Source organism: Mandrillus leucophaeus, unplaced genomic scaffold (genome assembly GCF_000951045.1).
Source record: "Mandrillus leucophaeus isolate KB7577 unplaced genomic scaffold, Mleu.le_1.0 Scaffold267, whole genome shotgun sequence".
In the NCBI taxonomy this organism is placed as follows: Eukaryota; Metazoa; Chordata; class Mammalia; order Primates; family Cercopithecidae; genus Mandrillus; species Mandrillus leucophaeus.
The window spans coordinates 2,409,254-2,433,385 of record NW_012102776.1 but is presented as its reverse complement, the minus strand read 5'-3'; the positions used below and the strand labels follow the sequence as shown (position 1 = coordinate 2,433,385).

Below are 24,132 nucleotides of genomic sequence, written 5' to 3'. Positions count from 1 at the left end.
TGTTATAGATCCTGTGCCTCTCCATCATGATGGACTAATCATTTGGAACCAGGAAGCTATTAGATGCCTGGTTCCCTTCTCCCCATCCTACTCACCACTGGCCTAGGTTGCTTGGATCTCAATTCATCCCCCACACTTTACAGCTGAAGGAACAGAGACTCAAAAGTTAAGCAATTTGTCCGTTAACTGTTAGATAAAGGGAGAAAACAGATGCGATTTATCTGAGCCTCCTGGCTCCTAGGTCAGGGATCTTCCCACATACCATGCCTATGTTCCTTCTACATATAAGCCCTCTTACCTGTGAAGGGAACAGAGATGGGTCAACTGCACCTTGAGAACTTCGCCCAGTAGTAACACATTCCTTCAACAACTGTTCCAAAGTTTTCTTCATTTCCAAGGCCAAATCATTCAACCATGTCTGAAAAAGAAATCGGAAAATAATATCAACAAGACATAAAATAAATATAGAATCTACTGACTAAGTCTGTATTTTTATTTCAGGACAGGGTATTATACTTTCCTATTGATCATGACACTCCTAAAATGTGTTATAGGAATATAATTCTTTATTTTCTTAATAAACAGTTTAAATAATTTGAAGAAAACAATTTTTTTCACCTCTTAGGATAACAATGAGTGTGAAAACTCATCAACTTGTGGCTAAAACTACCATGACTATATCTATACAAGCCAATATAATATGAGCATTTAAAAATTGACCCATTAGCTTCATCATTATGACGAATCAAACCAGATAGTTTGGCCAATAAATCAGAGTCAAAATGGCTGGCTAAGTTCCCTGGCTCATGCTATCCTGGTGATCTTATATTCATAAAGTTGTAATCATAGGAAGGGATTGCTTCATCAGGATTAAATGTATTATTTGGGGGCTGAGATTGCTTCATCCAACAAAACTAATTTTGTTTCAAAGTGAAAACAATGTATTTTTCCACTCACTTGATTATATATAAAATAATAAAAAGTTAAACTGACAATGATCATTGATAGAAACAATGAATATGAATCACTTCTTAACCTTAAAAATATGTCATTTGTAATAAAAAGGCAAAAGCTGCAATCTTAGCCTTTCATCATTGTGTAAATTACTGAGTTCCAGTTTTTTTTTTTTAATCTGTAGAGCATTTTTCAGTACTGCAAATAGCATCAAAATTCACTGAAGCTAAAGAGTGAGAATCCACCTCTCAGTGCATGGCAACAGAGACACCTTCTCTGCTAACAATCATAAAGCTTCCAGAGTTTCAACTTTTCCTTTGCTGGTATACCTGCTCTAGCCCAGTTGCTAAAATTTAAGCTCTGTCTCTCTGTATACATCCAACAAAACTACAAAAGGAAAAACAACAAAACTCTTAACCAAATATGATTAGCAAATCTCCCAGGTTTTCAATCAACTGATTTATGTACTCAATATCCAATAAAATGTTGAAGCCTAACCAGGAATAAACATTTTGCTAGGCTGTATGGACATGCACGTGACAAGGCATGGGCCCTGGCTTCCAGTTGGAAGATAATTTGAAACTGAAAAATTACAATTCCATGTGATGCAATCTATTGCTAGTTAGTTTTAGCTATATGCCTATAATAGGTCTTTGATCAGTTTACTTCCAGTCCTGCAGGACCAGTTAATCGATAGTTGTTTGCTTACTTGTTCACCCAAATTATCTTATACAAATTCATATTTTAAAGAGTAAAGACATCTAAAATTTATTGAGTGCCATGTTCCAAGCACTAAATAGTGTACTTGAAGCCAATTATCTCATTTAATTTTTAATTGAAAATCTTTGTAACAGTTACAGGTTGAACATCCCTAATCCAAAAATCCAAAATTCAAAATCCTCCAAAATCTAAAACTTTTTGAGTTTGACATGATGCTCAAAGAAAACGCTTATTGGAGCATTCTGGATTTTCACATTAGGGATGCTGAACTGGCATAATGCAAATATTCCAAAATCCAACAAAATCTGAAATCTGAAATACTTCTGGTCCCAAATACTTTGGATGAGAGATACTCCAACTGTATTCAGATTACCATTTTACTGATTAGAAAACCAACACTCTAAGTCACATAGCTATTAAGTTATGGAGCTAAGATTAATATCTAAGTTTTTTTACTCCAAGGCCAAGGTTCTTTTCAAAATTACATGCTGCCTTCCAAAGACTAAAAAATCCATATTCTTTTTAATATCAAAACACTCTGAAACTAACAAAACAAATCATTTTTTAAGTTATGAGCTGAGTTCCCTAAAATACCTAAATTAACCAACTTTACCCTCTAAATTGACTAAATTATTTTAGAAACAAAGTTCATAGTTAATTCTTTTTGTTTTCATATTTGAAAAAGAATGGCTTACCTCTACATTATTTGATAGAAGAACTTTATTTTTAAAAGGTACAACTTCTCCCTCTAAAGATTTCATTGCAGTTATATGTTTTGATTCCTCATCAAAGCAAACACTGTTAATACCTGAAATATAAAAGCAACAATTGAAATGCAAAAGGATTAAAGACATAATTATTAGATACAATATGTGTGTCAAATAGTGTTAATATATACCCTAAAACATATGTAATAATTGAATTATAATGTATACCACATAATATATAGTGCTCCTAGTGTTTAAATGTCCTATTGAGGGAAAAAAAAAATCACTTTCTGGATCAATATTCTTATCACTCATCTGAAATATTTCTTATCAATATCTAACTATACATGGCATGATTCGCTGGTCAAATTTGTGAATGTTTATTTAGATATTTCTATATATGTTTGTTTATTCATTCCTACCATTTTCCAGAAAAAAAAATTTAGGCAACCTACTCAACTAGTACGTACCAATCAGTAAGAACTGTCCTAACTCACATTCTTGGGGGAGTGAAAAATGTTACAACCTCTCTGGAAAATGATTTGGCAGTTTCTGAAAAAGTTAAACATATACTTACTATATGACGCAGCAGTTCCAAAACTAGGTGTTTATCCGATACAAATAAAAATGTATGTCTACAAAAAGACTTGTATGACTGTTTAACAGCTTTATTCATAATAGCCAAAAACTGGAAATAACCCAGATGCCCATGAACAGGTAAATGTGTTGACGGCAAATAAGACTTCCCCCTCCCCCAAATTTGCGTATCACTTTATAGTATATAAAAAACTTGAACATACTATGTAATTTCGATCTTCACAAAAAAACTATATTATTATCTGTAATATAAAGAAGAAAACTAAATTTCAGAGAGGTAATTTGATGACCAATTAATAAACAGTAGAGAGATTGGTTGAATGAAAGGCTTCTGATTGCAAGTGTTTGTTTTCTACTACCTCCCACTGCCCAAATCATATTTACAAATATAAGCATCCTAAAGCTTCAGATACACAGGAATTGATAAATATTTCTGTACAGGACCAGAGAGTAAATATTTTAAGTCTAATGAACCATATGGTCAGTGTCAACTACTCAACACTGCATTCATAGCATGAAAGCAGCTATAGACAACAATACATAAATTACTGTGCAGGATTATGTTTCAACAAAACTTTATTTAAAAAACAGCAAGTAGTGATCCAGATTTGGTCCATGGGTTATATTTTGCTGATCCTTGATTATTAGTTAAAATGATGAAAATTATTTTACTTCATAAATTTAATTTGAAAAATAGAGCTCTTTTTTATAGAGCTGTTTGCTCTATAGAAGCATTCATTTGCTTGCTCTTTCCAAGCAAATTAAGTATTTTAAGAAAATAATAGTCATTATTTTGGTAATAAGCCTATTCCATTTGCCACTAATAAGTATCCCATTAAAGTGACTCTACAACATCAAAGCATTTGACATTACACTTTTCCCCCATGTAATCTCACCTGTTCCCATAGCTTAACTATTATTTCTATATGGATGACGCCTACATTCTCACCTAGGTCTCTTCACTGACAATAACTGCCTATGGAGTATCTCCACCTGGATGTCATTCAGGAGACCTTAAACTCAATAAGGAAGGGGCATATTCTCCTTCACTCCAGGCCTTAGAACAGCCTATTCCCACTGCCTGCCTACCTTTTTCTAACTAAGGCCTATACATTCTTCAGATATCACCCTAGATGTCACTTATTCATGATGCCCTAAAACTGAGCTAAAGGCCCTCACAGATGGAGCTATAGCACCACATACTTATGTTAATCACCGGAATTGTCACACTGTATTATATTTGTCAACTTACAACCTTGTCTCCCCTATTAAACTGTACGTTCTTTGGGTATAGGAACTGTATTTGGATCTATGAACTGACTACTGTATTCAGTAGTCTACTTAAGAGCATAACATTAGGCCTGCCAGACAGTTGAAACTCAATAAATATCTGTTAAATAAATGTTGACTCCTACCAGCAAAAAGTTTCTTAAGGTGAGACTGAATCACTGATGGGTTAGTAGACTGGCCCAGTATTTCTAATAAGTCATCATCACCAATAAAATAAAATCTTGGGAATGCTGAGCGTTTTTCCTAATAAAAATAGAAACAAAAAAATAGCTTTTGTTTTTCAAATAATTAAGATATCAAGTACTTTACAATTTATGATATATTTTTCTTAAAAAACATGCCTCCAAAAATTCATTTAATGATTTCTGACATCTTTGAAGCTGATCAAGTATTGTTAGTAGAGAATTTCTGATTCCAGCATGAGTAGTTAATGTTGTGACTCTATTGTCTTTCTTGATATCAGTCATTATTGATCTACAAAAGAAAAAAAAAGTATCTTCACATCTATTTTAACAATTTGGGGGGTAAAAAAAGGAGATTAAGACTTTTTTTAACCTGCTTAAAACAAACTAAAGGTAACACTATTATAACAGTAGTATACCTCTAGGAATGTTAAAAATTAATATCACACTACCATTTTTAACTTCCCATATTATAAATTATCTTATATATTTCATTTGCTAAGCTAATTTTAAGCCCTAACTAATAGAGAGCTTCTAGTGACGGCAAAAGACATCGAATAATTTCTAGAAATATTTAAATAAAATTGTGATAAATGTTAAAAAGGAAAAGTAAAGTATTGTTAAAATAAGGTAGATAAAGTAAAAAGTTAAATAAATAAAGTAAAAAGTTAAAATACTTTTTAGGTATTTTAGCCACTAAAATGGCTAATAGGGCAACCCATAACCTAGGACTTCTTTAAGGAAGTAATTTAAATTGATATGTGGATGAAGAATAAAAAGAAAAAGTGAGTGAGTAGAAGAAGTTTCTGGCAAAGATTCTGGGAAAAAGATAGGTATGTCCGAGAAACTAAAAGCCAGAGTCACTAAAGCAAAATGGAGAGCAGCACAAGAAAAGTATACAGAAATGAACAAGGAGCAGATCATGCTTTATCCCTAGCACGATGGGAAACTATTTTAAAGTTTTATTTACAGGAATAAAAGGAAGTGCTGAACCTGCATTTTTAAACAATTACTCCGGCTGTTGTGTGAAAAACTTATATAAGAGCAAGTCAGAAGGTTAATGTGCGTAATCCAAGTGAGAGACACAGAATATTAGAATAGAAGTACAGATATACTTCTGTACTGGTGTTTGGTTCCAGATACACTAAGTAGGTTAGAATCAACAAAATTTGGCAACTTAATGTATGTAAAAGTGGAGAAAGAGGGAGATATCAAAGTCATACATCATGTCTCTGCTTTCAACAATTAGGTTGGGCCATTTATTGAAATAGGAATCAAAAAGAAAAAAGATTTGTTGGAAAGGAACTGGTAAATTAAGCTCATGAATTCAGTTTTAGCCTACTGTTTGAGCATGTTTGCTAGATTTGGGGCTCAGAGGAGAAATATGGGCTGTACATGTAAGTTGAGGAGACCTAAGCACATAAAAGAGAACTGATGCTGGCAGTGGTTAAGATTACCTGAGAATACAGTGAGAACAAAATCAAAGGCTGAAGACTGGAGAATGACAACATCTAAAGGTTCGGAGACAGCTAAGGACTAGGAACTATGTGTAGAACTAGAGAGACAGTCAGAAAACCAAGAGAGGACAATATCACAAAAGCCAATGGAAGAGACTTTCTAAGAAAGAAGAAATGCTCAACTCTAGTAAATCCTAATGAGAGATAAAGTAAAATGAAAAATGAAAAATGCCCTTTGAATTTAAAACAGGAAAGTAATTGGTGATTTTAGGAACTATGTATTATTAAGTAGAGTAGTAATAACAGAGACCACACCACAATGGTTCAAGAAGTAAATGCTTGAATGAGAGGATCCACTAGAGAAAGCTTCTCAAAAGGATCCTCTAGAGAACGAGTTTGAATACACAGAGGATACCAATAATGTAAAAGTAATTTGCCTTTATTAAGCACTTCACGATATGAATTAATTAAAAAAAAAAAACCACCATATGTGTTTATGTCTTACATCATTGTACTGACCTAAAATCTTCATCAACTCTGTTGAAGCGTGTCTGTTCTTTTGGCAATGCTCCACGACCGAAAATGGGTTCCAAATACACCCACTTTCTCTGAATATGATTTAAATTCTGCAGGTATTCATCTAACTCTGCAAGTTTTCTTTCCCAAATTGATACTTTATCTTCAAATCCTTTATAATAAGGAGAATCCTTCAAGGATTGAAGAAGGCATCTATTATCTCCAACCTGATTTACTATATCTTTCCAGTCTTTAATCAGCTTCATAGTTCGACTTTGGCTGTCTTCATAATCAATTAATGTAAACACTGCTCCAACTCCCCAAAGATCAAGTTCACGTAAAGCTTCTCTGATTGTAACTTCACCTTGTGCCCGACTATTTAAATCCTATTTAACACAAAATATCCATGTTTATTAGTTCAACATTAATTATCACATAAGTAAATAACAGAAAAGTATTTTATGAAAAATATATTTTATCTGGCTTTTCAGCATAAGGCAAAAGAAAAAAAAAAGTTAAGTGGCTCTATTTTACATGCAACCCAAGAAAATTACTGGCTATTTTATCAAATCATGTAAGATACTAAGTATCCTGGTTCACATGGTCAAAATACATACAAAGTTCTGCCTTATGCTTTTTACTTCTCTAAAAGAAAAGTAAAAAATTAAAGCATCCATCACAAAAGAAAAAACTAGTTTGGCTTATTTAAAGTCTTACAGACTAAAAGGCCCATATTTGGAACAAAAGAAATTCAGGAATTATACTGTAATCTTATTGCAGATTCTGATACATCTAAAATGATTAACAATCAACTAGAGTTATCTTCTGCAAGAGTCATGCTTCATAACTTCTCAAGATTATTTAAAAATATTCCAGGGTTATTAACAAACACAAAGGTTTATTTTTTGGATAGGAAATAAAACAATTTGACATCAAGAGTCCTTACATTTTTGAATGGCCAGAACGAAACACTAAAAGTCTGTCACTTGTAATAGAATTGTGGCAACTTTTACTTTTACCTGAGACCTTTTCTAAATCTGATTAGCAAACTGATTCTTGGTTTAGCTCTCTAGATTTGTGTATCCTCTAGCTTCTATGTGTAACATATCACATAATTTTTTAATTTCTTTTATGTAAAATGATTTGTGTTTGTTTACTTTTTGATTAAAGCTGATTCCCTTAAAGGACTAGCTTTTTTGTATTTAAGCAAAATATGAAGCAATATTGTATATTTAAAAAGGCCAGACTTATGGGATATTTATAAAAGTGAGTCATACTTTAAGGTCCGCAGCTTTGGCTACAATTGTATCAGCTACTCTGAGCAAATCACCAAACAGTAGTTTCTCTAGACTAGTCCCCCTAGGAAGTCCAAGGAGACGAAAAAGGTCAAGCCAGTGATCTGGAGAAAGATGCTCCCCTCTCACATATTTCAAGATAGGAATTACGATCTGTTAAAAAAAAAAAAGAAAAAAGAAAAAAGAAAAAGTCATACGTATACATATATACATATATTAGCAAAATGCAAATTAGTATTTACTTTTATGCTTATTAGTTACCAAAATTTTAATTACTCCATCTTCTTGTTTAATAATCTTAAAATCATATTCTTAAACAGAATTGTATAAAGCTTTTGATTAAATGTTGCTATGGATACACACGAATTACCCTTTGTAGTTTAATATATTTTAAAACATGACATAGACTATCTCTATTTTTTAATTATTATAGGATAGGACCCATGATGGACTGGAATGTATAAACACTCTGTTTTTTAACTTTAACATAAATTTATTATAACTTCTTTCTCATTGGTAGTAGAAATATCAATAATTTCTTTCTTTTTTTTTCTTTTTGAGATGGAGTCTTGGTCTGTCGCCCAGGCTGGAGTGCAGTGGTGCCATCTTGGCTCACTGCAAGCTCCGCCTCCCGGGTTCATGCCATTCTCCTGCCTCAGCCTCCCAAGTAGCTGGGACTACAGGTGCCCACCACCACACCCGGCTAATTGTTTGTATTTTTAGTAGAGACGGGGTTTCACCATTCACAGGATGGTCTCGATCTCCTGACCTCAGGATCCGCCCTCCTCAGCCTCCCAAAGTGCTGGGATTACAGGCATGAGCCACCGCACCCGCTCGAAATATCAATAATTTTTGTGGTTTACTCTGTATTTCCTATTTTCTTCATGAAATGGAATAATTTAATTGAAAAACATATAAACTAAAATTATATAGTTCAGTCACTACATAAGAAAAAGACAAAAGCTCCATTGTTTTTAACTAGCAAAATAAGTAAAAAATCTTACTTTATATTTGTCAACCTCTGATTGTAATTTCACTGTCATCACTGAATGTTCTTCAACCTTCCTTAACCTGTCATGCCAGTTCATCAAAAATTCCTCAAACAAGTATGTCTTAGTCCTATAAAATACCAAAAACACATTGCAAAGTTTACATCCAAAAATAAAACAACCAAATTATTAGTCTAAATATTGTTTTTGAATCAAACCGAAAAGTGATCCAGTCTTCATTGGCCATTTCCTGAAATCCTTGTTGAAACTCTTCATAAAAGGCCCAAATTTGTGCACAGCTCTCAATATCTTTAGAGATGCTACTTGCCAGGGAGAAATTAGGCTCTTCTAGTCTAAAATGATGGCAATCATCACTATAGAAACAAATATTGGAATATTAAATTTTAAAAACAGAAATATTGATACTGTTAAGTATTATTAAGTTATTAATTCCAATCCTTGTATGTGTGTACATACCCACATGTGTATGTTTAATAGACATACAATAAGAAACTACAGTAAAGTACATGAAGAAACTACCTATCTGAGAATTATACTTTACCTACTCACATATGAACTCTATAAATTCATTAATATACATTTTATCCAAAGAAGTCAAAATTGAGTTGGTAATATAGAGAGATTTATATGTACATAATACATATTTTATATATGTAAATATTCAAGATTGTATAAATCTACAGATTAATTTGGGAAAAGAATACTCTTCTCAGTTTAAAGGGCAAGCTTCTAGAGTATAAGATATCCTTCATCTAGTCAGTATAATGCCATTTAGTAATTATGGTAACAAAACTGACTCACTTCACTCACTTATGAAAGCATCTACTTAAATAGAACCTAAAGCAGTGCTCAAATTTAATACTTTATATTATTATAAGCCAACAACTCATTTTTTTCTTTGAAGACTTTTATTACTTATTATGCTAGATTTATTTTTCTCTCAGAGGCACTAAAAGTAATTTTTCTGAAAATTACATATATTTCATTTTTAAATAGGATAAGTTCAAAGAAAGTGACAATTCCAACCCCCTGATATAACTTCTAGGTAAATTTATCTTCTAGGCCTTTCTTGAAATTTGTTTTCTCTTAATATCCTTATGTAACACAACTATGACTCCTAAGACAACAGTACATGAATGCTTATTATTTGTATTTTAAAAACTGATGAAGTTTATGAGGAAAGGTATCAAGATAACAGACACAAGAAAATTACTAGCTTGATATATAAATTGTTTTTCCAAAATGAGCAGTATCAATTTTAAAGAAAAAACATACACCAGCTTTTTTCTTGTGACTTCAAGCTCGTCAAACTCAATTTTTTTCTCTTTTATTAACTTTGCACTTCTATCAAGAGTATTATGTTGGCCAGTTTCAATAATATCATCACCAGGCTTTAGCTGGTCCCAACGAGCTTTAAATTTTTCCAGTTCTTGATAATAGATCTGAAGACGTGATTTCACATTTCCTTTCATCACTTCAATCTATAAGCCAATAAAGTTTAAATAATTTAATGCAGAGTAAAATCTCATTTTGGGTTCACATTATTTTCTATTTAAAAGTGAAAAAGTATCAATGACCAATGTCAACTTTTCAAAGGATGGTATTTTAATTATTAATTCCAAGTTCAACAAAATAATTCAAAGATATAAATTAGACCATAAATTTATAATAACAAGAGATAACATTCAAATAACATCATTTAAAAATCATTCATGTGATTAACCACACCTAGTACAACTAACGACAAAGGTAAGATAATTTAAAAATGTTTGTTTAATGACTGCTGATTGTTCTACCCGAGTATATAGCTGCTAAATTAAGGAAGGCATTGCCCAGTCTCCCATGCAGCTAAGGACTGGGCCCTAAGGCTAACTTCTGGTCAATAAAATATGAGTGCAGTAGGTATGTGCAACTTGCAGGTTGTGTCCTTAAAAGACAGATGGTGCCCTTTTCTCTTTCCCTCTCTCCTGACCCTAGTAGGTATCAACTGAATGTGGTAATAACCCATCCTAGACAATACGCTGGAGATAATAGACAAATAAAATTGACAAAACCTGGGACTCGGACAAAGTTACAGAGCAGAGGCACCATAGCAGCTTATAATGTGAGAGAGAAACATAAGCTAGAATTTTTGGGGTCTCCATTAGAGTAGTTAAACTGATATCCTAATAAATTTAGTAATTAAAGAAAACATGAGTTTCAGAAATAAACTTAAGTCATACATAGTAGGTAAGCAATAAATTCATCTATAAGACTACAAATAATGCTACATTTCAAAGACACTGGTTTCTTCTTGGTATGATAGGAAGTAAAGAAAAATCATGTGAAACAATCATCATTTATATAAAGCATTTTACTTTAAAAGTAGTCAGGGAGGTCAATTTCAACAGCCACATTAAATTATTATAAACCTGGGCTATAAAGGAATAAAAGATAAGCAAGAAATCTTAAGTGAGAAAAAAGTTCCCATTTTAATAAATAACTAAAAGTTCTAACCTGGTCTTTAATCATAAGTTGGTGACTTTCCATCATTAACTCAAATTTATCCCACTTAGCTTTCAAATTACTAATTGTTTCTAAACCTCCACCAGCCACAGTTCGTAGAAGTCTATTTTTGTCTTCCGCTTCTTGAAATAAGGGCAAAATCTAAAGGTTAAAAAAAAAAGTGAATAACAACCTATTTTATCAAATCTCTTAAGATTTCATTTATTTTAATTTTTGTTTCATGACTTTATTTTTCAAATTAAGATTTTTGCAGTTAAACAATTTGTTAAATTCCTATATATTCTGATTTGGTGGAAAATTCCTGGATATAAACTCTAATGGTTATTTTTTACTATATACAAATTCTACCAAGGCACTCTAACCTCAGAGGTTAAAAAAGATAAAGTAGTAATATGAGACTAAATGAAATCCATAAAGATAATACTATGGTTTATCAAAGTAAAGTTCTTATTATAAATGTTCCATTCACAAGCAAATGCAAAAGAGGTTTCTAAAGGAGCTAAAATTAGTGATTATCTAAGAGCATAAGTTAACTAAATTATCCTACTTAATAGAGAAAGAAAGTCATGAAAAAAGCTACTTAAGAAACAGACAACTAAGGAAGTGAAATTAAGCTCCTACGTTCAGGGTTTTTAACTGAAGTGTCCTAAGTTGTATATAGCTAACAGTTTGTTAAACAATTTGGGTGTAGGTCAATGGGTGCTAAACTGCTGGAACTGCCTCTAAGGCTTTTAAAACTCTGTAAAACAACAGTATCCGATAATTAATATCTGTATTTTTACTATTCAATAAAGCAATAAAATCCATTTAAACATTTTTAAATATCACTATGCATACATAATAAAACAGACAACAAAGGAAATTCAAAGATAACTCAATTGGGCAGGCCTGGCGGCTCACACCTGTAATCCTAGCACTTTGGGAGGCCAAGGTGAGGGGATTAAGATTAACCTAGTCAACATGGTGAGAACGCATCTCTAAAGAAATATATTTAAAAATTAACTGGGCATGGTGGTGCACATCTGTACTCCTAGCTACTGAGGAAGCTGAAGAGGGAAGACTGCTTGAACCCAGAAGTTTGAGGCTGCAGTGAACTATGATTGGACCACCTCAGGATTTTAAGTTTCTACACGTGAACGGAACTCCAGTTAGCCTGTAAAACATATCACAATAGTTTCCTAGTCTACCTACCTCCAGTCCTACCCCTCAAATCCACATACCAACAAACAGACATACCAAAAGAGAATTATATAATACTTTGCTATATAAAACCTAGCAACAGCTCCTCAATGACCACAGAATATGAGATTCTAAGGTCCTTGATATGGCTCACATGAATATTCTGCCTAGTTCTTTTATTAGCTCATGCCACTTCCCACCTCTTATAGGTACTTTTATTATCTTTTATTATCTCATGCCACGTACTACCTCTTATAATACCTAATTGCTTGCTGTTCCCGGCAAACAACATCAATTTCTCCTCTTAGCTTTTGTGACACTACAATCTCTTGTCTTTCCTCCCACTCCATTCATCTCCTTTGCTCCTCCTCTTATGCTTAAAGTCTAAATTTTGCAAAGTTCAAGCCTGGTCTTACACATTGTGTTTGTTATCTACCAGTTGGTCTAAGCCAATCCCCAGGCTTAAATCTCATGTATCTAAAAAACACTTCAAAATTTCTATTTGTAGTCCTTACTTTTACTCTAAATTCCACATTCCTCATTCAATTTCTACCAGACAACTTAATCTCTACCACTTCCGAACTCCAGTTGCTCCTCTAGTCATTCTTATTTCAGGAAACGGCACCAATACGTTCCCAGCTGCTCAAGCCAAAACCCTAGGAGATATTTTGATTTGTCTTTCTCTAACCACACCCACCCCCACACATCATCAATCTCTCCAATTCTATCTCCACTACTACTACATGATACAAGTTTCCATCATTTCTTGTCTATCATATTGTAATATCCTACTAACTGGCCTGGCCACTGCTATTGTCTCCCTCCAATTCATTTTCCACAGAACAGCTAAAGCCATCACTTCAAAATGTCAGAGACATTCTGTCACTCCCCCACTTAAAGCCGTCTAAAGACTTTCTTATTACACTCAGAATAAAATACAAACTTCTTATGATTGTCTAAAAGTATCTTCGTAATCTGGACTTGCCTCTTTCCAATTGCACCTCATACGATTCATTCTCTTCCTTGAATACTATGCTGTCTTAATAATTAACTCTCTTGATGTTTACATCTCTCTGTTCGTTAAGCATACCAAGCTCCTTCTCTACCTTAAGATCTTTGTGCATGCTATTCATCCTTTTTTGGAATGATCTGTCCCCAAATCTCAGAATGTTTGGCTCTTTCTTATCTGTCAGGTCTCAGCTCAAATGTCATCTCTCTGAGAAGATATCCCATGATCACCAACCCTAAGTAATATCCCCTAGTTGAGCATACTCATCCTCACTTCTCTCCTCTCTCTCTCTCAAAATCCTCTCTTTTGCTCTTTCTCTCTCTCACACACACACAAACACACACATACACATACACATACACATACACATACACATACACATACACATATGATCCATGAGAATAGAATATTTTCACAGCTGCATCCCCAACTCCTAGTACACCTAGTATGGTGATCCATACATAACAGTCAAATGCCTCTGCTAACTGCCACAGCTCATAACCATTCCTATTTTAGCTAATTCCTTCTACAAGACAGATACATTATTTTATTCACCTGTAAATCCTCTTTAATACCCTTAAGTCTATCACACAAAAGTCTGTAATTCTTTCCACTGGGGTGATATTTTATTCACCTTGAAACTCTCTTTATAATTTTAAGTCTATCACATGGTGGGGGCAAATAAGTTTGTATACTAATTTGAATTATTTCTCCTTCTTGCTCCAAATATAACCAAAATCATCTATAATGTTATAAAACTTTGGCTTGTCTATTCTGGGCTCTAGCCTTCTGGATAGTTTTCTATGAATCTTTACCATTCTCCTTTGTATTTAATTATGAGCTCTTCCATCATATATGCATGTGTGCATGTGTACTCCTAGTTTGGCTCTTAACTTCATACTTTTGCAACCTACGGTTATAACTCTAAAGGAAATAGTGTGAATTATTTAAGCTTACTCTTACTCTAACATGCCACATCATAAAACAGACTGCAAATATATCTAAAAATAGTACGAAGTATTACTGTTACAGTTTCATTACACCAATAGTGCATCAAAGTCTATTTATTTATTTACTTACATATTTATTTTGAGACAGAGTCTTGCTCTGTCATCTAGGTTGGAGGGCAGTGGCATGATCTCAGCTCACTGCAACCTCCGCCTCCCTGGTTCAAGAGATTCTCCTGCCTCAGCCTCCTGAGTAGCTGGGATTACAGGCACCCACCACCACACCCGGCTAATTTTTGTATTTTTAATAGATATGGGATTTGACCATGTTGGCCAGGCTGGTCTTGAATTCCGGACCCCATGATCTGCCTGCCTCGGCCTCCCAAAGTGCTGGGATTACAGGCGTGAGCTACCATGCCCAGCCAAGAATCTAATCGTGAGCTAACCAGTTGAGCCAGATTATTGTGGACCTCCTTATAATGTTGAGATTATATATTTGTAAATAATGACATATAATTACCTAATTTAAACATCTTCCATGCAGTAAAAAGCAATAATAAGGCCAGGTGCGGTGGCTCACACCTGTAATCTCAGCACTTTGGGAGGCCAAGGCAGGCGTATCACGAGGTCTCAGGAGTTCGAGACCAGCCTGGCCAACATAGTGAAACCCCGCCTCTACTAAAAATACAAAAATTAGCCAGGCATGTTGGCATGTGCCTGTAGTCCCAGCTACTCGGAAGGCTGAGGCAAGAGAATTGCTTGAACCCGGGAGGTGGAGGTTGCAGTGAGCCGAGATCGCGCCACTACCCTCCAGGCTGGGTGACAGAGCAAGACTCCGTCTCAAAATAAATATGTAAGTAAATAAATAAATAGACTTTTGATGCACTATTGGTGTAATGAAACAGTAACCATAACACTTAGTATTATTTTTAGATATATTTGCAGTCTGTTTTATGCTGTGGCATGTTACAGTAAGACTAAACTTAAATAATTCACACTATTACCTTTAGAGTTATAACTATAGGTTGCAACTCAAAAATAAAGAAAGTAATAATAATAATAATATTACTTTGTGATTCTCACCTCTGGCTTCCGTTCTTGTAACTTACTATATCGTAGATTTGCATCACCAATTTCTTCCACAGACTGGGGCATAATTGTTAAGACTTCCATAGCCTCAGTAACAAATGTGTCAATTTCATGTAAATGAGCTGAGTGGTAGCATTGAAATACAAGAAATGTAATTATTACCATCCAAAATACTAAATTACATAATTTCTAAATCAAGGGGTGGTAGAAGTAATCAGTATATGGAATACAATAAGTTCTAAATTATCATTTGCTTTCATAAAACAAAATTTCAAGATGTGGAATAAGCAAAGAAATTTCTTCCCATGAAAGTTTAGTTGCTTTGTGTTGTATTTAAAAATGTTAAGAAAAGCTTAAAATGCACTCATTTTTAGTAAATTTTACTGAACATTTTTCGTCTTTTATATAATATACTAAAACATCTCAGTTTAAAGGAAAAAGAAGAAACTGTGGTATTTTGAAAAATACTCTGTCATTTGAGGAGATAAGCAGAAATACATTATACCAGAATTACCTCCCTTTCTCAATTACATAATGCAACAATCTGATACTAGCTCAGACTGCAAATAATAAAGATGTCTTCATTTTAGGCTTCTTGAAGATTGAAAATGGACTTTTCCCGCTTTTTTTAAATTAGTTCAGTTTTGGTTTTTAATGATCATTGAAATTCACATTTTATAACTCTTAAAGTGCATGCTTCTGCATATCAAATTAAGTAAAAATAAAAATTAAAATGTGTCTTTACCCTGTATGGACTTCTTCAAAGAAAGAACAAGCAGATCAAATAACTTCTGGATGAGATCATCAATCACAGTCTTCACAGGGTTGCAGTTAATATTTAAACAATCTACCTTGACAACACTGAAAAATGTCAATGGACATATTTTGACATAGAAAAGACTAATTAGAGGAAAAGAGTCTCATATAATAACGATTTCATGTAATACACTTAAAAATGTATATCAACAGTAACATAGTGATCTTTCAAGCACATTTAGATTCAATTTAGCAAAAATGCCTTACACATACTATTTTGAAGTTTTTCATTGAACAATGATTTTGTTATAATACTACAAGTTTAATCATCCAGCATATCAGCTTCAAAAAAAGGTGGTACATTATGAATTACTAAAGTATCAAAAGAATATATTTAAATATTAATGAGTTCTCTTGTCACAGCATGTAATACACCTATTTAAATATTTATAAAATAAATTTACTATCCTGCAGCCAAAATGCAAATAATAAAAATAAGACAAAATTAAATATAGATAGAAAGTAAATTTAGACTGTTAAAGTACTAAAACAATAAAACGATGAGACACCATTGTACATTTAACAAACTGAAAAAAATGTAATGAATGGTTACTTTGAATCTTCAATTGTGTGGGCAAACAGAATTCCCAGAACTGTTAGAATATAAAACAACGCAAATTCCCAGAACTGTTAGAATATAAAACAAGGCAATCTTTGTAAAGAGCAATGTATATGTCAAATAATTTTAAATTGGCATATCCTTTGTCTTAACAACTCTACCTTTAGAATTTATCCTAAGAAAAATTGCAAGGCAGACTCCAAGATTTATACACAAGTATTTTCATGAAAGCACTAACTATAATAGTGAAAAGTTTGAAACAAGGTAAACATAGAAACAGCAAAATAAATTTTTAAATATACATATAATTAAAAATCACATTTTTGACGTGCAGATAATAACATTGCAAACTATCAATGAAATAATATTCCATAAAAATAGCAGGATAGGCCAGGCGTGGTGGCCTGTAATCCTAGCACTTTGGGAGGCCGAAGCAGGCGGATCACCTGAGGTCAGGAGTTCAACACCAGCCTGGCCCACATGGTGAGACTCCTGTCTCTACTAAAAATATAAAAATTAGTCAGGCATGGTGGTGCACGCCTGTAGTCCCAGCTACTCAGGAGGCTGAGGCAGGAGAATCGCTTAAACCCAGGAGGCAGAGGTTGTAGTAAGCCGAGATCACACCACTGCGCTCCAGCATGGGCAACAGAGCGGGACTCACTCTCAAAAAAAACAAACAGCAGGATATAATATAATCTACATTTTATAAGTGTATATACTAATATGTCCAAAACATCAAATATTAACAGGAATTGTCTCTGTATTTTACTATATTTAAAACAAGCTATAAAACAAATATACTATTTTAATAATCAGAAAACAAGGATAAAGTTTTAAACATGTAATTATTTCCATTGCACCTCAATGCAAATTGTAACGTTCTAAGCAAAGAAAAGCTGAACCAGACTCACTCATCTGAGGAAAGTCTCATATTTATCTTCAATTATACAGAGTTAAAACAAATCTGAAAACTTTGGTCAAAAAGATTATTTGGAAAGCTACTTGCTTTTCTTAAAGCATAGAGCCAGGTGAGATCCTTAAGAGGCAAATTATATGTTTTAATTATGTACCATTTTATTTTAAAATATAATTTTCTTTTAAAGTTTTACTTATTTATTCTCAATCACCTACTAGCTGGAGAAATTTAAACTACAGTTCTTAACAACCAAAAGCTATATATAACAGCCAATTTTCTTGACACATAAAATTATAAAATTTCTGAAATCCTGACACATAAAGAGTCATGATTTCCGATATTTGATACATGAAGATAAGTGATTTTGGAAAACCTAAAAGATTATACTATACTGTATTTTGCTAATGAATTAACATAAAGTGATACAATTACAGCAAAGAAGTTTTACTCACTACAGAATGCTGTGGACAAGGCTAACATTCATCTTTCATTTGAAAATATTCACAATATGAAACTGAGATTCTGTTCAGCCATAGATAGCAATGGAAGATGACTCATATATCAAAGATGCATATTCAAAAATTATTTTCTTATGATACTATCTAAAACATATCATAATAATACAGCTTTTCTAATCTTACAGCATATTTTCAAAAAGTACCAATAAAATGTGTGTGTTTGTATGTGCATATGTGTGTATTCACTTAGATGAATACATGTTAATTTGTTAGCAAGAAATGGCAAAATGAAAAACACAGTGTGGGATAGGCGTTCTTTGTTTTTTCTTTTGGTAAGGATCATAAATAAGAAAGCTATCTAAAGCAAGGGACAAAAAGATAGTAGAGGTAACAGTAGAGGTTCTTATGCAGTCAGGTGACAGCATTAGGTTAAAGAAGATGGTCAAGATTGGGATCAAAAGCAAGGTCCAACAGAGAGGAAAAACCCCATGTGCAAGCACTATAAAAGCACTATCTTTTCCTTACTTTAAACTAATGTTCATGGTACTACGGGTATCCAAATCACCCACGCTCAAACCCTCAAGTCATTTGTCTCTTCCTATTCCTACTCCCTCATCTTCCTCCAATAAATAAGACTTCTTAATTCCTCATACTATTTCCTCCTCCTCATTTTGAGATCCAATAAGGTAATTCAATTAATTATTATGGCCGGTTGTGGTGGTTCATGCCTGTAAGCCCAGCACTTTGGGAGGCCAAGGTGGGCAGATTACCTGAGGTCAAGAGTTGGAGACCAGCCTGGCCAACATAATGAAACCCTGCCTCTACTAAAAAAACAAAAAATTAGCCAGGCGTGGTGGTGTGCACCTGTAGTCCCAGCTACTCAGGAGGCTGAGGCAGAGGAATCACTTAAACCCAAGAGGCAGAGGTTGCAGTGAGCAAGTATTATGCCACTACACTCCAGCCTGGGTGACACAGCAAGACTCTGTCTCAAATAATAATTATTATTATCATTATTATTACTGCTCTTCTGGAAGACTGACAGACTAGCTGGTCTGCCTCCAGGATCTCTTTATCCCACCATGTATCTGTGTTTCCAGATTAAATTTCCTAATGAACAGCTTTGGTACTGACACACTCCTGTTTAGAACCCTTTAAAAGCTAATCATCCCAAAATGAATAAAATCCAAATTCTCTTTTTTGTGTACCTTATCTATACCTTTCCAGGATCATCTCCCTCTAGTCCCTAATAAAACATTAACTCTAATACAATTTTCAATTAACCAACTTCATATTTTCAGCACACAATTCCTTTTGCTAAGAGATTCTTTTTTACCCTCCCATTTTCATTTGCACCTGTCAAAATCCTAGTTCAAGTGTTACTATCCTAACAAAGATTTTCCTTGATTTTGCCCCAGACAGAGGGGATGTCATCATCCTCTGAATCCCCATAATTTTAGTTCAGTCTTAATATGGAATATAGACTATTCCATCTGATATTAACAACAATTAAAAGTAACTCACATTTATTGAAAACATACCCTGTGCCAGTTACTTATATGGAAATTACTCAATCCTCAAAACACTATGAGATTAATAACTATTGTTGCTAATATTTTAAAGCTAAAGAAATTTAGGTTCACAATTTCAATGACCGTCAGTCACGCAGCTGGTAACAGCTACCTAACTCCAGAGCCCACTTACTTAACCCCTGTGTGTACTTGAATTAATCATCAAATATATTTGTCTTATTGCACTACCAGAGAATAAGCAATTCATCTCAGGTCCTCTGTCTTCTTCCTCTTTGTACTCCTAAAGCACAAAGTTTTGCATTTTATAAACACTAAGTATTTATTGAAAGAATGAAAACATAAATTAATAAAAGTGATATTATCCTTTATAGGTGATATATGCATGATTACACAAGGCCTTTCATGGAACTTATTGCTAAGAGTGGTTCTGGTGGTGAGTATTTCAGGCTATATTCTCAAGTAGCTGAGTTGCCCCTTAGAGGCTTTTATCCACATTTAGGGCAATATCTAAATGCAGCACTATGTTGTACATCTTGAAAGGAAGCAGAGCAGTACAAAAGCAGAGTGAAATGTCACTAGCTTTATATTCTCTAGTATGCTCTCACCAGTAGCTTCTAACCGTACTGAGATTGTGCCAATGCATATCAAACATAGCTCCTCATACCAGATCAAGATCAAAGCCTCTTTCTTCAGTCTATTCTACCTAATAGGTCTCAGCCAGCAGAGCTTCTAGAAGGAAAACTTGTTTTATTCTCTGTAACACCCTACCTAGATGATACCCAAGTGTCATAGCTGAGATCTACAGGAGGCAAGAAGCTGATCTGCCTTCAATACCACTAAGTAGAGAGCTCCCTTACTGTCCATGTCAAAAAATTATTATGGTACGTAAGTACTACATTAACCTCCAATACCTTGGAAGTCGTTCTACTTCTTTCCCTTTTATTTTTAATGCTTTAAAATTTTTCTCCCAATCATGTACAGTAAAAAGATGCTTTTCCACCAGAGCTTCCATATCAACTTGTCCAATTACAATCCATTCCTGTTTAAAGGAAGAAAAATGTATTATTAAAGATATAGAACCAGTACGTTAACATATAATAGAATCGATCCAACTATTAAAACCAACAAAAAGAGGCAAATATGAGGTATTCAAGTGTCAATTTAAGTAATATAATCATTACCACACAGCCTAAAGAATAAAGAGAAAAAAAGAGATTTAATACGCAAATGCAGTGATCATAAACTTTTTAAAAGGAAATTATATAAACCCTCTGTTTAGATTCTCTTCTCAAATTAAATATATACAAAACATCAAAGGTGGAATCACTTCTGCAAAACCAAGAGTCACTATAGGCTACAAATCTGAAAGTGTCCAGATTCATCCTAGAAATCTAAGACACAGAAGTATTGCAGTGGCAGTTAAGACACTGGTCCAATTCTTGTCATATGTCTAGGATCAATACAAATGAGAAACACAATTAGTTTATACTTAAAGTTAGTTGGGATGATATACTTAAACAGACATAAGCTGTTAAATCGCTCTGATTTCAGTAACATTTGAGGGCTTCAGAGGAAGAATTAAAATTGACACAACAGAACTATATCACATTCTAAACTGACACAATTTTTTTTCTTTTTTCTTGAGATGGAGTCTCGCTCTGTCACCCAGCCTGGAGTGCAGTGGTGCAATTTAAGCTCACTGAAACCTCCACCTCCCTGGTTTAAGTGATTCTCCTACTTCAGCCTCCAGGGTAGTTGGGTTTACAGATGCCCGCCACCACGCCCAGATAATTTTTGTATTTTAATAAAGATGATGTTTCGCCATGTTGGCCAGGCTGGTCTCAAACTCCTGAACTCAAGTGACCCATTAGCCTCGGCCTCCCAAAGTGCTGGGATTACAGGTATAAGCCACCATGCCCAAACCGCCAAGTTGACACAACAATTCTAAAAAATAAAAAGCAAATAAAAACAAGTTTCTCAATTGTCACAAAATAGTCAAAGACACACACAAAAAAAAGTTCCCATAACTTTTTTCTCTTCTGCATGTAAATCTAGGTTGTATAAGTATCTACGGATCCAGCTCTCTGGTTTGCCATATTTTAATGTTATGCCACACAAGATAAACTACTAATGTATACATTTAATGTAAATTCAATCAATCAGAAATAATTTTAGGATGCAAGGATGGAACATTACATGTTCTATACCTTATGTTGGTGTAAAACAGCTGACAATCTTCTAAACAGATCTTCTGCTTTGCTGAAAATTGTCAAAAATCCACTTGCATTTCTATCAATCATAATAGAAAAAATAGATTCGTCTCCTGCCTCACCCACTCCCTTAAACTGATTCGGAATGCCGATGAATCTCTTCATTTCTCTATAATATTTAGCCCGGATTTCTTCAAAAGGGGGCCTGAATTGTAATCGTCCCTGTCTAAAATTAAATAAATAACTTTAAAACATAAATTATTAGAAAATTACACATTGAACATTAAATTGGGGTTTAAAAAACATCTTACTTGTAAGTTAAGTCTATATTTATTTCTGGCAAATTCTCATTAAGTGCTTCTAAGCCCATCTGGTACTGATGCTCCAGAGCTTTGTACAGTTGATGATTCCAGTGTTGTTTCCATGCATGCATGTCACTTGCTTGGAATCCCTAATATGTTACATTCACATTTTTAATTTAGAAATTAGGCAGCAGAATGGATTTTTCATTTAATACTTTCACGTCACATAATGCACATTTATAATCACAAAAATAAAACCAACTCATTTCAAATGTGTGAAAACAGGTACATCTTTGTCACTCTCTGTATAAGCTTATTTAGAGACAAATATGAAAATCTAATCTTCATACTTATAAATAGTATTTTAAAAGATCAGCACAATTTAAAAAGCAAGCAAATATTAAATGACTTTCATATTTGGACTTTATTTTATGATGTAGTACCACAAATACTGGTTTATTTTATGAACGTCTTAGTCCTTTTTCAAAAATTCCCATCAAGTATAGCTCTTCTCTTCCCTTCCCACTTCTTTTTTTTTTTTTTTTTGAGACGGAGTCTCGCTCTATCACCCAGGCTGAAGTGCAGTGGCCGGATCTCAGCTCACTGCAAGCTCCGCCTCCCGGGTCTACGCCATTCTCCTGCCTCAGCCTCCCCAGTAGCTGGGACTGCAGGCGCCCGCCACCTCGCCCGGCTAGTGTATTTTTTTTAAGTAGAGATGGGGTTTCACCCTGTTAGCCAGGCTGGTCTCGATCTCCTGACCTCGTGATCCGCCCGTCTCGGCCTCCCAAAGTGCTGGGATTACATGCTTGAGCCACCGCGCCCGGCCCCACTTCCCACTTCTTACATAATGTAAATCTACTACATATTCTAAAACATAAGAGATTTAAAATATTAGATTGTTCATAAGAATGTACATACATTTTTGCTTCTATACAACCATAAATATATCAATTCTAGTACTTTTGCTTTTTCTTGAAGTTATAAAAACTGAAAAATATTAAATATATGTAAATGTGTGAGACATCTAACTCATATTCCGCTAAGATTCCATCACCATCTACTATGTAGCAGGCTTTGTGCTAGCCACCTTTATATGCATCAACTATTATATCAAAATATGAATAGAACTCAAGTTTTACCTCCAAAAAGGGAAAAAAAAATCTGAAATAAAATTATTTCAATCATTAGGATTCTACCTAAACTTAACTTTGTTTTTTATGGATGTCACAATCACCTAAAAGAGAACTAACAAGTGATAGATATTTAAATACCAAGACAAAAATCTACAAATTCTTGAGGAATTTGGCATTCCATAAGACACTACAGGAACTTATTTTTATATTTTTAAATGTAAATTGATCGTTCATATATGGTCTTTATATATAATTCAGTCAAAAATTATAAATCTATTAGGATTTTATTAGCAAGATTTAAAGGTAACTTTTATGAACTTCTCGGCAATTCATATACTGTATTTGCATTCTGAAAAGGCCATATTTCGAAGTATACACACAAAATAAAACATACTCTACCTGTGCTTCTACAGTTGCTAAGCCAGTTCTCAATTCTTGTAATCCGTCTTTCCAACGCTGCTGCTGCCGAAGCAGATCAATGTTCATAAGAACAACCACCTGTGAAAAATTAGAGCATACTAGTCTCAAAATATTGCTGGAAAAATAGTAACTTTTCAGTGGAGAAACCTGACAGATACCACCTTAAACAAGTGATCAAGCTTAACTTAATCTATACAAGATGTATCAATACTTGACCAATCTACTGAGAAGGGCAAAACATCACTTCTGTGCTATTCCTGCCAAAATAGGACAGCCCCAATCTAATATGGGAAAACATCATATAAACCCAAATCAAGGGAGATTCTACAAAA

The 24,132-nt window shown here is 33.8% G+C and overlaps 1 protein-coding gene across 1 annotated transcript in view; it reads right to left on the bottom strand.

Annotated features, from left to right (window-relative positions):
* Nucleotides 1-24,132, bottom strand: part of DYNC2H1 (dynein, cytoplasmic 2, heavy chain 1) — a 376,294-nt gene that overhangs the window by 327,879 nt on the left and 24,283 nt on the right. Inside the window, exons 15-30 of the mRNA XM_011984411.1 lie at nucleotides 23,780-23,878; nucleotides 22,257-22,396; nucleotides 21,943-22,171; nucleotides 20,647-20,774; nucleotides 16,203-16,318; nucleotides 15,452-15,579; nucleotides 11,225-11,374; nucleotides 10,004-10,209; nucleotides 8,926-9,081; nucleotides 8,723-8,837; nucleotides 7,701-7,871; nucleotides 6,427-6,809; nucleotides 4,610-4,742; nucleotides 4,394-4,511; nucleotides 2,370-2,482; nucleotides 299-418 (exon numbers count right to left, since the gene is read on the bottom strand). Of these exons, the coding sequence (XP_011839801.1) occupies nucleotides 299-418; nucleotides 2,370-2,482; nucleotides 4,394-4,511; nucleotides 4,610-4,742; nucleotides 6,427-6,809; nucleotides 7,701-7,871; nucleotides 8,723-8,837; nucleotides 8,926-9,081; nucleotides 10,004-10,209; nucleotides 11,225-11,374; nucleotides 15,452-15,579; nucleotides 16,203-16,318; nucleotides 20,647-20,774; nucleotides 21,943-22,171; nucleotides 22,257-22,396; nucleotides 23,780-23,878 (2,505 nt within the window). The remainder of the gene's footprint in view (nucleotides 1-298; nucleotides 419-2,369; nucleotides 2,483-4,393; nucleotides 4,512-4,609; nucleotides 4,743-6,426; nucleotides 6,810-7,700; nucleotides 7,872-8,722; nucleotides 8,838-8,925; nucleotides 9,082-10,003; nucleotides 10,210-11,224; nucleotides 11,375-15,451; nucleotides 15,580-16,202; nucleotides 16,319-20,646; nucleotides 20,775-21,942; nucleotides 22,172-22,256; nucleotides 22,397-23,779; nucleotides 23,879-24,132) is intronic.